The 15111-nt window shown below is 45.8% G+C and overlaps 1 protein-coding gene across 1 annotated transcript; it reads right to left on the bottom strand.

Moving 5' to 3' along the window:
- Nucleotides 1-1444: 1444 nt before the first annotated feature.
- Nucleotides 1445-10425, bottom strand: LOC121542091 (zinc finger protein 443-like). Its single transcript, XM_041851575.2, has 5 exons — nt 10391-10425; nt 5758-6093; nt 3978-4180; nt 3280-3397; nt 1445-3101 (listed from the first exon to the last, which is right to left on the bottom strand). The coding sequence occupies exons 2-5, from the start codon at nt 6050-6052 to the stop codon at nt 2002-2004; spliced, it is 1716 nt and encodes a 571-aa protein (XP_041707509.2). The 5' UTR covers nt 6053-6093; nt 10391-10425; the 3' UTR covers nt 1445-2001.
- Between the last annotated feature and the right edge of the window lie 4686 nt (nt 10426-15111).

The raw sequence follows: 15111 nt of genomic DNA, 5'->3' as shown, positions 1-15111 counted from the left end.
TGACGAGCCGGCTGAGGCTTGGGAGCCTGACGAGCCGGCTGAGGCGTGGAAGCCTGACGAGCAAGCTGAGGCACCCCCGGTTCCTTCGGCCGCCTCACCCGGACCCGACGTCACCAACCCCAACAAAAACAGAACTTCATGATGCTTCCAATTCTAGTGTCAACATTCTGAGGTCAGACGCTGGGAGACAGGAAGCAAGTACAGGGAGTGAACATTTAATGGAAAAGAACAGACAGGAACAAAACACAGACAGCGTCTGGACAGGGGAAACGAACCAACATCAATGCTGACACTGGGATCAATCAGAGGAACAGACAGATATAGGGGAGGTAATTAACAAAGGGAAAGAGTCCAGGTGAGTCCAATGAGCGCTGATGCGCGTAACGATGGTGACAGGTGTGCATAATGATGGGCAGCCTGGCGCCCTCAAGCGCCAGGGAGGGGGAGCGGTTGAATTGCTGCAAAGAAACCACTACTAAAGGACACCAATAAGAAGGAGAGACTTGCTTTGGGCAAGAAACACGAGCAATGGACATTAGACTGGTGGAAATGTGTCCTTTGGTCTGGAGTCCAAATTGGAGATTTTGTTCCAACTGCCGTGTCTTTGTGGGTGAACGGATGATCTCCGCATGGTTGCTCTCTCCCTCCCTCCTCCCAGTGTCACTCGGTCACAATACGCCCCCTCCCCTGCCTGCTAGAGCGGCCCCTCTCTCTCCTGCTTTATCAGCTCTGGTTAAAAATGATTTTCCTGTTGCTTCCCTCACTCGGATCAGGTCGGGATCCGACCAGATCTATACGAAACGGGTGTAGTTGTCCTCAGGTCCGTTCAGAACGGGTCTCTATATAAACAAATAATTTATGCAGATCGGATCCGGGTGGGAAAGCCCCAAGTCCATTGCGGAACGGTTCCAACTTTTTGGACCCGTGAAGACCTCTACCTCAATGGCAATGTCCGTGCTAAAATGAGTTATATCCATAATGAGTCCTCCATCTATCTCTATGACAACAGGCACAACTCTGATAGTCTTTGTGTGTGCCAAAGTTGCCGAAATGCCCTGTGCGTTCATTTACATCAGTGCATTCATAACAACCTAACCATTACGAAACTTCTATTCGATCAAATAAGCCTCACATAGCAAATGAGCAATAAAAAAATGTGTGTACCAAATTCGACACTCATTGACCTCCATACAAAAATTCCTCACTTTGTGGGCTTATTTTTGTGGACAGATTTTGGGCGGAGTAAAACCTCTCGCGTCGCCGCTTCCTCTCTGGTAGAAGACACTTCGAAGTACTCAGAAATAGAAAAATGTGTCCGGAAATCCAACAACACCTTGTGTGAATGTTTGAGACATAACTAAACTACACAATTTTCTAGCTGAAAACAAACATTTAGCACATGACAGTATGAGAGGATTGACATTATATAAAAGGAGACCATTGGTCACTGAATAGTACATTTTTTATTCCTGATGGATAATACAGAAAACAAACGAATAGTACAAAATACCAAATTGTTATAGTATGCACTCACTAACTGTAAGTCGCTCTGGATAAGAGCATCTGCTAAATGACTAAAATGTAAATGTAAATGTTATTATCATTGATAAAGTCAAGATAAACAAGGCCATGATTGATTTTCAGTGAAAATACTCATTTCTTGATGTAAAGACAATGTACATTTGAGAAACATAAATAAAAGCACAATTTTCTATATGTACAAGTAGATAGTTCATTTCAACCTTTCCCTGGATGACCACCATCATCTTTGTTCCACTTTTTTGGAGTATGTAGAATTTGTCCGCAACAACTGATACAAGGTCAGAGCTTTACAAATTTCTAATGGTCAACTTTGGGATTGAGGCTAGGGTTAAATGATCTTAGGTCGATCTTAATATGATCTTTATCTGGTTAGGAAGCAACTTCTACCGTGATCAGGAATTTCAACTTTCCCTTCCCAAAGAAATCATGGTAAATCTCAATTATCAAACGTATCAAAGGTTATAAAAAGCACTCGTGTTTTTTAAACTGCTCTGGTTCGCTGAAGCTCTTTCCACACTGGGAGCACTGGTGAGCGCTGCCGGCCTTGTCTCGGTCTCCACTGTGGATCAGCTGGTGTCTTTTCAGGTACTCTACCCTGCTGAAGCGCTTCCCGCACGCCTCGCACCCGTACGGACGCTCGCCTGTGTGGATCCGCTGGTGCCTCTCCAGGTTGCCTAGGCGACTGAAGCTCCTTCCGCACTGCTGGCAGCAGTGCTGCCTTTCTCCAGTGTGAACCACCTGGTGCCTCTCCAGCGAGCGAGAGTGTGTGAAGCCCTTCCCACAGAGCTCGCAGCGGTGGGGCCGTTCAGCCGCGCACACACACTCGTGGTTCTTTAGGGCCCAGGCATGGCTGAAGGCGTGGCCGCACGAGGCGCAGGGGAACAGGGTGTTCTCTGTCCCTCCTTCCTGCAGGTGGGCGTCCCCCAGGGGGCAAGGGTGCTCTTCCAGCGCAGCCTCGTTGGCGAAGCCCCCGCCGCACTGCATGCAGAAATGCATCAGGTCCATCGTCTCCTCCTCACCACTGTCATCCACGCTACCCGAAGCAGACAGGGAGAGAGCATGTTGATGTAAACCCTCGTCTGAGCCTCCCTGCTCCCCCATCCCCTCACCAACCCTCAGTCTCTTGGGCCAGCGTGGCTGCAGCTCCCCTCCAGTCCAAACTGGCAGTGCCTCCTGTCCTTCCTTCAGACGGGCACCATGAACCTGCAGGGAATTTCCATAGTCCCTCTCTGAGGCTGTGGGACTCCCCAGCTCCCCCTGTTCCAGCCCATCCAGACCAATGTACTTCTGGCCCAGGCTGAACTCACTGCCTGCCACTACTTCCGGGTCAGGGGTCATGGAGCCATGGTTGGAGCCTGCTGTGGGGGGGATCCTCAGGGCTGCCTGCTCGCGCCCCCTCTCTGCCCTCAGGGCCGTCTCCAGCCCACTCAGGTCCCCCCGGCTCAGCCCCCCCTCTGACACCTCAGTTGGAGGGGACCCCACGTCCCACTCCTCCTCCTCTTCAGGGCTCACGGCTGGGGGCCGCTTCAGGGCCACAGGGCTGAGCTCCATGTCTCCTACTGGGCAGAGAGAAGGAGAGTGAGAGTCTGTTAGAGGAGCAGTACTATGACGGTGTATGCAAACATAATGAACTGCAGACACTTAAGAAAATGTCACTGTGTTCACATTGGGGTTATCACTATCCAGGAGTTGTTGTCTTCATATTTTTGGTTCTGAGCTTTGAGCTGGAGTCAGTACCTTCGCTGTGGGTTCTGGATCCAGTATGGCAGTTCTGGTTGGGTAGGTCCATCTTCAGGGCTTCCTTGATCAGCCGCAGAGACGCAGGCTGGTAGCCCCCCTCCACCATGTCATCGGACTACAGACAGAGCAAAAATAATGACATTACCCACCAGTACAGCCCCATAGACTACACAATAATGCAATGCAGAGTGCACTAGGACACCCAGTATTTCTGTGCATGCAAAGTGCACTTTCACAAGTGCCACAAAGAACAAGGGTCCTGTTTTACACAGGGCATTTTCTGTAAACGTGCAAAGTTACAACAGTTTGAGATACAATAAATGTAATCTGTACATTGCATAGATGCATCCGAATGATCTCAGTCACGTAGAATACAAAACTGTGTTCGCTCCTAAAATTATATCAATGTCTAGTGTCTACAACGCTCCGAACTTAACATCGAGTGCCCTACTGAACAAGCGCTTGAGCTACTTCTGCACCTGAATATCAAATCAGTGGCTTTCCACCATCCCCACCATCTCCCAGACCACTGCTGCATTGTCTGTTTCAGTGACTCAGAACACAGAAGTTTAACAACATTCTCAGTCTCACTACACACAGATGATACACAGTTATTTTTATAAACTAGTAGTCTCTGACACACTGACGCTGTGTGTGCCACATTCAGACTCCTTAGCACTCCTCGTCTCCCTCACCTCCTCTTTGATGATGTCCGTCTCCTCCCCCTCTCCCGAGATACAGCCCTCCTCCAATAGTTCTCCTTCTTCCTCCTCCCCAGGGAACTGGATGAGGTACATCTGGCGTGCCTCCTTCCAGCCTCCCCCCGCTACTTGCCCGGCTGCTGCTCCTCCTTCCTCCCACACGCCTCCAAACGCAGGCCCCAGCTTCTGCTTTCCTCCTGTGTAGGGGGAGAGAGGAAGAGAGGGGGGGGCGAGCATGAAGGAGAGAGGAGGGAGGGCGAGAGGAGTTCGAGAGACAGAGGGGAGCAGTGATAGAAATGAAGGAGGGAGGAAGGGAAGCAGGGAGAGGAGGAGGGATGGCAGGGAGCAGGAGAAAGCATAAAGGAGAGGCGGGGGGAGAGGACATGATGAAGGAGAGGAGGCGGAGTAGGGAGCGGAAGAGGAGGGAGTGAGTGTGAAGGAGAGCGGAGGGGTGGGAGTGAAGAGGGAGGGAGAGCGGAGAGAGAAGTAGAGGTGGTGGTGGCAGGGGGGAGAGAGGGAGGGGAGAGGGCATGATGAAGAAGAGCAGAGAGGGAGGGAGAGAGAAGAGAGCGGAGAGAGGAGTGGGGGAGGTGAAGGACAGAGAGAGAACATGAAGAGGAGTAGGTGGGGGAGGGAGAGCGGAGGAGTAGAGGAGAGGGAAGGAGAGGAAGGGGTGGGAGGGGAGCCGTGACAGCATGGAGTGGGAGAGAGCATAAAGGAGGGGAGGAGGAGGGAGAGAAAGCATGATGAAGGAGAGGAGGCGGAGCAGGGAGCGGAAGCAGGAGAGAGAAGGGGGTGGGGGTGAAGTGGAGGGGCGGGAGAAGTAGAGGAGGTGGGGGCAGGTAGAAGGAGATGGGGCAGGGAGCAGGAGGCAGGGAGTAGGAGAGAGAGGGGCAGAGAGAAGGAGGGAGGGGGGGGCATGGAGAAGGAGTGAGGGGGGCATGGAGAAGCAGAGAGGGGGGGCAGGGAGAAGCAGAGAGGGGGGGCAGGGAGAAGCAGAGAGGAGGAGCAGGGAGAAGCAGAGAGGGGGGGCAGGGAGAAGCAGAGGAGGGGGCAGGGAGAAGCAGAGGGGGGGCAGGGAGAAGGAGAGAGGGGGGCAGGGAGAAGGAGAGAGGGGGGCAGGGAGAAGGAGAGAGGGGGGGCAGGGAGAAGGAGAGAGGGGGGGCAGGGAGAAGGAGAGAGGGGGGGCAGGGAGAAGGAGAGAGGGGGCAGGGAGAAAGAGAGAGGGGGCAGGGAGAAAGAGAGGGGGGCAGGGAGAAGGAGAGAGGGGGGCAGGGAGAAAGAGAGAGGGGGGCAGGGAGAAAGAGAGAAGGGGGCAGGGAGAGGAGAGAGGGGGCAGGGAGAAAGAGAGAGGGGGGCAGGGAGAAAGAGAGAGGGGGCAGGGAGAAAGAGAGGGGGGCAGGGAGAAAGAGAGAAAGAGAGAGGGGGGCAGGGAGAAAGAGAGAGGGGGGCAGGGAGAAAGAGAGAGGGGGGAGGAGTGTGGGAGGTGAAGAACAGAGAGAACATGAAGAGGAGGTGGGGGAGGGAGAGTGGAGGAGTAGAAAGGAGCGGAGGGAGAAGGCTCAGTTTCTGCCTGATGGCTTCCAACATAACAAGTACCTCTTCACACAAGCATTACATGCTTTTGACTTAATGTTACACAAGTAATCAACTTGTGTTGATTTGATATGCAATTACATATCATTTCAACAATTATAATCTGATGAATACGGTTTTTTATATCAGTTTTATACATAGGGCAAGACAAATGTACTTACTAAATATGAACACTTACGGAGCACTTCAATTTTTCGCTTTTTCCGCCCACCGTCCTCCGACCCTATCAAACCAGCATTGCGGCGATTCTCTGCCAACCCCATCCCGTACTTGCGTTCATTTCTCAGTTTGTTCTCGGTCAGTCGGAGTCGGAGTTTCAGAGCCTCCATTTCCTTCCTGTTCAGAGATATTTCCACCAGATAGTCGTTCACCGTGTCCTGGAACAGTTTGGTGATCTCGCACACCGACGCTCGGACCAAACTGTCCATGACAGAGGTGAGGTGTGTCTGGAACGTCTCCACCGAGTCCGCCATGGGGTTCGCTGCCGTGACGATCACACAATGGATCTGCGGAACTGGACCAAGCAGATATTCAACTGTTACATATGAACAGCATTAGCTAACTGTTTTGACTGCATTTGTTAACCAAGTCACATTATCAGTGACAACTACCTACCTACTGTTAGTCAGCAATATCGCACATAGACCTGTATAAACTAGTGGCTAACTAGTCTAATTTATGAAAGACTATACTTTTTATTTTTTAATTAAATAGTATCATAGATACCTCCTCACTAATACAGACAGTTGCACAAGACAGCCTAACTTCTAATGGAACGAGGAAGGACAAGGAACACACCCACCCACCACTCGAGGTTTAGCTAGCTAGCTACATTGCTGCCAAAACTAAAGCTTTAGCTAGATGGTAGCTAGCTACTTAACGTTACTATTACAATTGTGAATACCACTAGACCTAACTGTAGCAATGCCAGCTAGCTAGTTAACGATCGTCGCGACGCTATCCTTCTTGAGTACAACAGAACAGCTCAAGTGTTAGCTAATAACTAGCTAACGTTAGCTAGCTACGCACCGTGAAGTCGCTGAAATCAGAATATTGGAAGTATTCGATAACGAAACACTGTTTGTTCTACACGACAATCGAGAAGTATGCACACTGTAGATAAGCCAAGAGACGAAATGCCAATGGAAAAATAGATCCAACTTTATGTCCTCACTTCGAAGCAGCGTTTTCCTTCTTGCCTCCCACACAGGGTTGCCAGGTCTTTCAAAATATGCCCAAGACTCCTCAAACCACAAAGCCTGAAACTAGCCCAATTTGTTTTCCTACAGCAACAGAAGTTGCCACATTTAGCCAATAAAACCCTTTTCCATTACGTTTTTGAGCGAATTAAGATGGAATATCGACGTGATTTGTAACGACGTAAGAAGCAATATTCGGATTTCCATCAAAAGAATAGGCCTAATTCTTGCGAGCTAATTTGACTAATAAGGGAATTTGAATATGTCGCAAGAGAAAAGATAATTCACCCTTATTAAACTTGTAAATAAATCCCTTAAGCCCATGTGCATAACTATAGATACATCCAACAGGGGGGTTTGAGGGATGAAAGTTGGACAGAGGATCTAAAAATCTCTGCACAAGAAACACTTGGACGAATTTCAAAATAATGTTTGGCTATTTTTTGGCAATTGTTCCATTATGTGCCAGACGTTAAAACTACAACCCGTTATAAATGTCCTATTTGCGAGATTGACTTGTCATTTCAATAGGCATAGTCTAGGCCTACTGACTCAAATCTGGGTTTATGATTATAATTCACCTTTGCCATGGTTTGGTTAGCTAGATGCAGGTAGCCTATTGCCCCTGATCAGTGGCGATTTTGGCATGTAAATCTTGGTAGGGCAACTCAAAAACGTTTTTTTAGATGCATGCCAGCAAAGGCACTACAAAAACCCAACACTAAACAATACATTAATTGGACTATAACGGTGACAAACGGTGCCCACAAACTGTTAGGGCCTACATAAAGCTGTCCCAACATCTTACCACCGCTACACATGGCTATCCGCGGAGCCTTGTCTGGCAGCATAACAGTTATTTCAGCCTCACTTACTGCCTTTTTAAAAAACATGGCTGACTTGCTTAAACAAATGTGGCTTCTAATGACAATTGAGATGTACAAACTATGGCATTAGGGGAAGACGAGCGGATAAGAGGCAATCTGTAATTCCGATTTAAGACATTAATGAGCGAGCTAGAAAGGACGTAGTCAATATAACTATTTGTTCAGCATTTTTCAAATGTACAGCGACAGAATTCAGAATTCATGGGCTGTTCTTACATTATTCTCCCTGTACACCAAGTCAGAACCGTAGGATAAATAAAGGGGGCATATAAGCAGACAATGAAAGCTCTTACAATATTAGATTATGACATTTCTCTAAAACAGGCTATAGGCAGTGGTGTAAAAAAATACTTTAAAGTACTACTTAAGTAGTTTTTTGGGGTATCTGTACTTTACGTTACTATTTATATTTTCGACTACTTTTACTTTTACTTCACTACATTCCTAAAGAAAATGATGTACTTTTTACTCCATACATTTTCCCTGACACCCAAAAGTACTCCTTACATTTTGAATGCTTAGCAGGAAAGGAAAATCGTCCAATTCACACACTTATCAAGAGAACGTCCCTGGTCATCCCTACTGCCTCTGATCTGGCGGACTCACTAAACACATTCTTTATTTGTAAATTATGTCTGAGTGTTGATGTGTGCCCCTGGCTACCCGTAAATAAAAAAAGAAAAACAAGAAAATTGTATTATCTGGTTTGCTAAATAATATAAGGAATTTTAAATGATTTATACTTTTACTTTTGATACTTAAGTATATTTTAGCAATTAAATTTACTTTTGATACTAAAGTATATTTAAAACCAAATACTTTTAGACTTTTACTCAAGTAGTATTTTACTAGGTGACTTTCACTTTTACTTGAGTCATTTTCTATTAAGGTATCTTTACTTTTACTCAAGTATGACAATTGGGTACTTTTTCCACCACTGGCTATAGGCTACATGTGCACCACCAAGTCAGAACAGTAGGCTAAATTATGAGGGGAAAATTGACCAAATTATTAGAGTGAGGCACATGGGCTACTAACAGCTTACTACACAACATACACTTACAGTGGGGAAAAAAGTATTTAGTCAGCCACCAATTGTGCAAGTTCTCCCACTTAAAAAGATGAGAGAGGCCTGTCATTTTCATCATAGGTACACGTCAACTATGACAGACAAATTGAGAAAAAAAAATCCAAAAAATCACATTGTAGGATTTTTTATGAATTTATTTGCAAATCATGGTGGAAAATAAGTATTTGGTCACCTACAAACAAGCAAGATTTCTGGCTCTCACAGACCTGTAACTTCTTCTTTAAGAGGCTCCTCTGTCCTCCACTCGTTACCTGTATTAACGGCACCTGTTTGAACTTGTTATCAGTATAAAAGACACCTGTCCACAACCTCAAACAGTCACACTCCAAACTCCACTATGGCCAAGACCAAAGAGCTGTCAAAGGACACCAGAAACAAAATTGTAGACCTGCACCAGGCTGGGAAGACTGAATCTGCAATAGGTAAGCAGCTTGGTTTGAAGAAATCAACTGTGGGAGCAATTATTAATTAATCTCCCTCGATCTGGGGCTCCACGCAAGATCTCACCCCGTGGGGTCAAAATGATCACAAGAACAGTGAGCGAAAATCCCAGAACCACACGGGGGGACCTAGTGAATGACCTGCAGAGAGCTGGGACCAAAGTAACAAAGCCTACCATCAGTAACACACTACGCCGCCAGGGACTCAAATCCTGCAGTGCCAGACGTGTCCCCCTGCTTAAGCCAGTACATGTCCAGGCCCGTCTGAAGTTTGCTAGAGTGCATTTGGATGATCCAGAAGAGGATTGGGAGAATGTCATATGGTCAGATGAAACCAAAATAGAACTTTTTGGTAAAAACTCAACTCGTCGTGTTTGGAGGACAAAGAATGCTGAGTTGCATCCAAAGAACACCATACCTACTGTGAAGCATGGGGGTGGAAACATCATGCTTTGGGGCTGTTTTTTCTGCAAAGGGACCAGGACGACTGATCCGTGTAAAGGAAAGAATGAATGGGGCCATGTATCGTGAGATTTTGAGTGAAAACCTCCGTCCATCAGCAAGGGCATTGAAGATGAAACGTGGCTGGGTCTTTCAGCATGACAATGATCCCAAACACACCGCCGGCAACGAAGGAGTGGCTTCGTAAGAAGCATTTCAAGGTCCTGGAGTGGCCTAGCCAGTCTCCAGATCTCAACCCCATAGAAAATCTTTGGAGGGAGTTGAAAGTCCGTGTTGCCCAGCGACAGCCCCAAAACATCACTGCTCTAGAGGAGATCTGCATGGAGGAATGGGCCAAAATACCAGCAACAGTGTGTGAAAACCTTGTGAAGACTTACAGAAAACGTTTGACCTGTGTCATTGCCAACAAAGGGTATATAACAAAGTATTGAGAAACTTTTGTTATTGACCAAATACTTATTTTCCACCATAATTTGCAAATAAATTCATTAAAAATCCTACAATGTGATTTTCTGGATTTTTTTTTCTCATTTTGTCTGTCATAGTTGACGTGTACCTATGATGAAAATTACAGGCCTCTCTCATCTTTTTAAGTGGGAGAACTTGCACAATTGGTGGCTGACTAAATACTTTTTTCCCCCACTGTAGTATTACTTTCTAAGCTACAGTATACATATCTCTTTGGCATATTACATCATTTATGCAGCAGCATACAATACATTTTTGGACTCACCTTCTGCTGTGCTCACTTGAACAGGAAGGTGGCTCGTCGGTCCTTCATCTGCAAATTTTGTCATCAAACTTTGTCATCAAAGTCTGGCATTCTCTGGATTGATGGTGCTTTCAAGACAACTGGGAACTCTGAAAAAAACAAGGTTGAATCATGACGTAAGTGATCTTCAGGTCGGAGCTCTAGAAAGAGTTCCCGATATGAAATTCCGAGTTGGATGACCGTTCAAAACATATTTTCCCAGTCAGAGCTAGTTTTTTTCAGAGTTCCCAGTTGTCTTGAACTCACTGAAGTCATGCTGGATTGACAGCATGGCCAATTTTGAATGTTTATCCTTTTAAGCTTGGAAAAGAGACCTTTAAACCAAGACTTGGTCCACACATCCACTCCACTGAATAGCAGGCTAGTGATTACTTTGCAATGCTTGCAGTTAGCCACTGATTCCTTCCAAACCACTCATTGTTCAATTTGCAATTTCCAACTTGTTGTGTAATGTATGTCCAATGGTCGATAAGCACTGATTCGTTTTATCTATAATTTCTCTTCATAATTTCTCTTCATATTTCTCTTCAAATCCCCGTAGATTTTGCTGAGATGTAGTGTCCCCATGAGTGACAGTACACTGAGCCAATCACAGCGCAACTAGAGAACAATACCAACCCCTACGCTCCCTATTTTACCGCTGGCTGCCCCACCACTACAGAAAGCACTGAGCTAGGCTGAAACACCTACATTTTGGAGCTGCCTTACTCAAGAAAGCAAAAAAGAGCATGTTTGTATGTGGCTTTATTAACTTAGTGATTTATTTTGATTATTTACATTGTTTGCAAACTGATATGTGACACATATTAATGCCAAAATAACATGCAAAACAGGCAACAACAAAAAGCTAAACAGGTGGGGCTCAAAACATGACGGGTCGCCACTGCCCCTGACAGCCTACAGTAGCCTAGGCAAGATGTAAGATAAACAATTTAGCATCTTGCTTAGTTCAAATTGACAGACTAATTTATTTAGCATGAATAGCAAGGCGATTTCGAGGTGCTTCTGTTGCCCAATAGCCTGCTGGAATAGGCTACTGAGGATGGGGTCGTCATTTCAATCACTGAATCATATATTAATAATATGGATATGAACTGAAAAGGCCTATGCTTGTCAATAACAGGCAGTGATTTGTTTTACCTGTAGCCTAATCTGACTGACTGTTACCTTCAATCTAATGCATTATAATAACAGCTGATCGGCAATTACGATAGAACTAGGACCATGATCACAATTTATAACTTCCAAGAACTGAGCATTCTTAAAACCATTCGGTTGATATGGTTTTCCATAAGCAAAGTCGACATTAGAATGCAGTTTAAACCACCTCCGAGAGTATTTATCTAATGCGCTCTAGAGCGCCTAAAGTCGTTTTCCTGTGCATTCTCGCCTAATTTCTTTATGGAAAAAGGGTTGGAAATAGGTCTCCATCCATAATGACAATCTAAATAGCCTACCTACAACTGGGAAAACGTTGACATGACGTGTGCGCCTGCTGCTGCGTTCAGTCTCAACACACACACACCCCTCCGGCCCTCCCACTCACTCAGCAACAGGCTGCCTCACTACCTAATAGTCAGCAGCAGGTCACAGTGAAATATATATTTTTAAGAAAAATGCCATGGCGGCCGCAAGCAATATAGAAGTAGCCGCAAGCAATAAAGAAGTAGCACACAAACCCGTGACCAATACATTTTCACCCGCGACATCGTTTTCAAAGGAGCCCAATTTCCCGAGAAAACCACAGACATGGCAATCCTGCTCCTTATTCTACTTCGGTAGTGATTTTTCGGCAGGTGGCATCCAACGTTATTGGTGCATTACCGACACCTACTATGCATAAGTGTGGGCCTTCTTCTTCTGTGGGGTTTTCGGCAGTTGGCATCCAACGTTATGGTGCATTACCGCCACCTACTGTACTGGAGTGTGGGCCAGAAACAGGGATAAACTAAATCCTATCTGCCAGCCCCGTTTCTCTTAAGAAAGATAACAACATATTTGAGACTGTATCTAATGATGTTCTACTCAGTATACTCTTTAAACTCATTTCCTGTATCCCCTTCTCCCTCATACTGGATCTCAGCCTCTCTCTTTCCCTCTCATACTGCCCACACAGTATCAGTACATTCACCACTGTCTCTGTTTCCTGGCAGTAATCACACTTTCCTGTTGAATGGTTTCCTATCACATTTAAAGTCTTATTCAACCGGCTGTGTCCCAACCATAATCTTGTAAAAATAGCTTCCTATCTTCTGTCTCTTCCGGCCGTCCTCCCGTCCACGACTTTCCTCTTTACTTGGAATACATGCCTTCCCTTAGTGTCTCTGTTCCACTGCTCCTGCCATCTCTGCACCACCACTGTCCATATCAGGCTTTTTGCCTCTGCCTTGCTCATTTAAACTACAACATCAACATCCCCACTACTAAGTGCTTGTTTAGCCAGTACATCAACCGCCTCGTTCCCCTCCACATGGGCTGGGACCCAAGTAAATCTAGTCTGTATACCCATCTGCCTAACCCTGCCATGGGTTTGTAGTACGTCATAAAGCTGGTATTGTCTGCTACGTTAGCTAAAGGACTGCAGACTCATCAACACTGCAAATGAATCAGAGCAAATAACTACTCTGTCTGGCTTCACTTACTTCACCCACTGCAAGGCCAAAAGTACGGCCATTATCTCCGCCGTATATACAGCCAGATTATCTGTAATATGTTTCCTGACTGCCACCCCACATTCCTGCACTACAAATGCTGACCCAGTACGTCCTGTCCTTGGATCTTTTGAACCAAATGTGTAAATGGCCACAAATTCCTGATACACAGTAGGCAGATGTCTATTAAAAAAATCAGGGAGGGTGTTGATCCATCTATCTTTCTGTAGTCTCTCCAACACTTCTAGATCAACTACTGGAAGTGGGAGTAGCCATGGTGGGTTCACAGGAATAGCTACCGTTGGACTAAACTCCCTTCCATACAGTCCCATCTCCTTGCCTGGGTATTACCCACCCACCCAAAGCTTGTGTTCTGTCCACGCTCATGTGCCCAGCATGCCTGTAAAATCCCTTTCGAAGGATGAGACACCCCATGTCCCTGTAGGTTGACCCAATAATTCATTGCCAGCTGATGTCTCCTAATCTGCAATGGCATTGGAGTGTGGGCCAGAGACAAGGAGGAACTAAATCCTACCTGCGAGCCCTGTTTCTCTTAGAAAAGAAAACATTGGATACTGTTTCGGTTGATGTTCTACTCAATACACTCTTTACACTTACTTCCTGTATCCCATTCTCTCTCATACAACTTCTCAATATCTCTCTCTCCCTCTCATACTGCCCAAACTGTATCAACCAATTATTTTATATACACTACCAGTCAAAGGTTTGGACACACCTACTCATTCAAGGGTTTTTCTTTATTTTTACTATTTTTTACATTTTAGAATAATAGTGAAGACATCAAAACTATGAAATAACACATATGGAATCATGTTGTAACCAAAAAAGTGTTAAACAAATCAAAATATATTTTATATTTTTGATTCTTCAAATAGCCACCCTTTTCCTTGATGACAGCTTTGCACACTCTTGGCATTCTCTGAACCAGCTTCATGAGGTAGTCACCTGGAATGCATTTCAATTAACAGGTGTGCCTTCTTAAAAGCTAATTTGTGGACTTTCTTTCCATCTTAATGCGTTTGAGCCAATCAGTTGTGTTTTGACAAGGTAGGGGGGTATACATAAGATAGCCCTATTTGGTAAAAGACCAAGTCCATATTATGGCAAGAACAGCTCAAATAAGCAAAGAGAAACAACAGTCCATCATTACATTAAGACATGAAGGTCAGTCAATACGGAACATTTCAAGAACTTTGAAAGTTTCTTCAACAGTCGCAAAAACCATCAAGCGCTATGATGAAACTGGCTCTCATGAGGACCACTACAGGAATGGAAGACCCAGAGCTACCTCTGCTGCAGAGGATACGTTCATTAGAGTTACCAGCCTCAGAAATTGCAGGCCAAATAAATGATTCACAGAGTTGAAGTCACAGACACATCTCAACATCAACTGTTTAGAAGGGACTGTGTGAATCAGGACTTCATGGTCGAATTGCTGCAAAGAAACCACTACTAAAGGACACCAATAATAAGAAGAGACCTGCTTGGGCCAAGAAACACGAGCAATGGACATTAGACCGGTGGAAATGTGTCCTTTGGTCTGGAGTCCAAATTGGAGATTTTTAGTTCCAACTGCTGTGTCTTTGTGAGACGCGTTGTGGGTGAACGGATGATCTCTGCATGTGTAGTTCCCACCGTAAAGCATGGAGGAGGAGGTGTTATGGTGTGGGGGTGCTTTGCTGGTGACACTGTCTGTGATTTATTTAGAATTCAAGGCACACTTAACCAGCATGGCTACCACAACATTCTACAGCGATACGTCATCCCATCTCATTTGGGCTTAGTGGGACTATCATTTGTTTTTCAACAGGACAATGACCCAACACACCTCCAGGCTGTGTAAGGGTTATTTTACCAAGAAAGAGAGTGATGGAGTGCTGCATCAGATGACCTGGCCTCCACAATCCCCCGACCTCAACCCAATTGAGATGGTTTGGGCTGAGTCGGACGGCAGAGTGAAGGAAAAGCAGCCAACAAGTGCTAAGCATATGTGGGAACTCCTTCAAGACT

Source organism: Coregonus clupeaformis, chromosome 3 (genome assembly GCF_020615455.1).
Source record: "Coregonus clupeaformis isolate EN_2021a chromosome 3, ASM2061545v1, whole genome shotgun sequence".
In the NCBI taxonomy this organism is placed as follows: Eukaryota; Metazoa; Chordata; class Actinopteri; order Salmoniformes; family Salmonidae; genus Coregonus; species Coregonus clupeaformis.
This window is presented reverse-complemented; position numbering and strand designations above follow the sequence as displayed.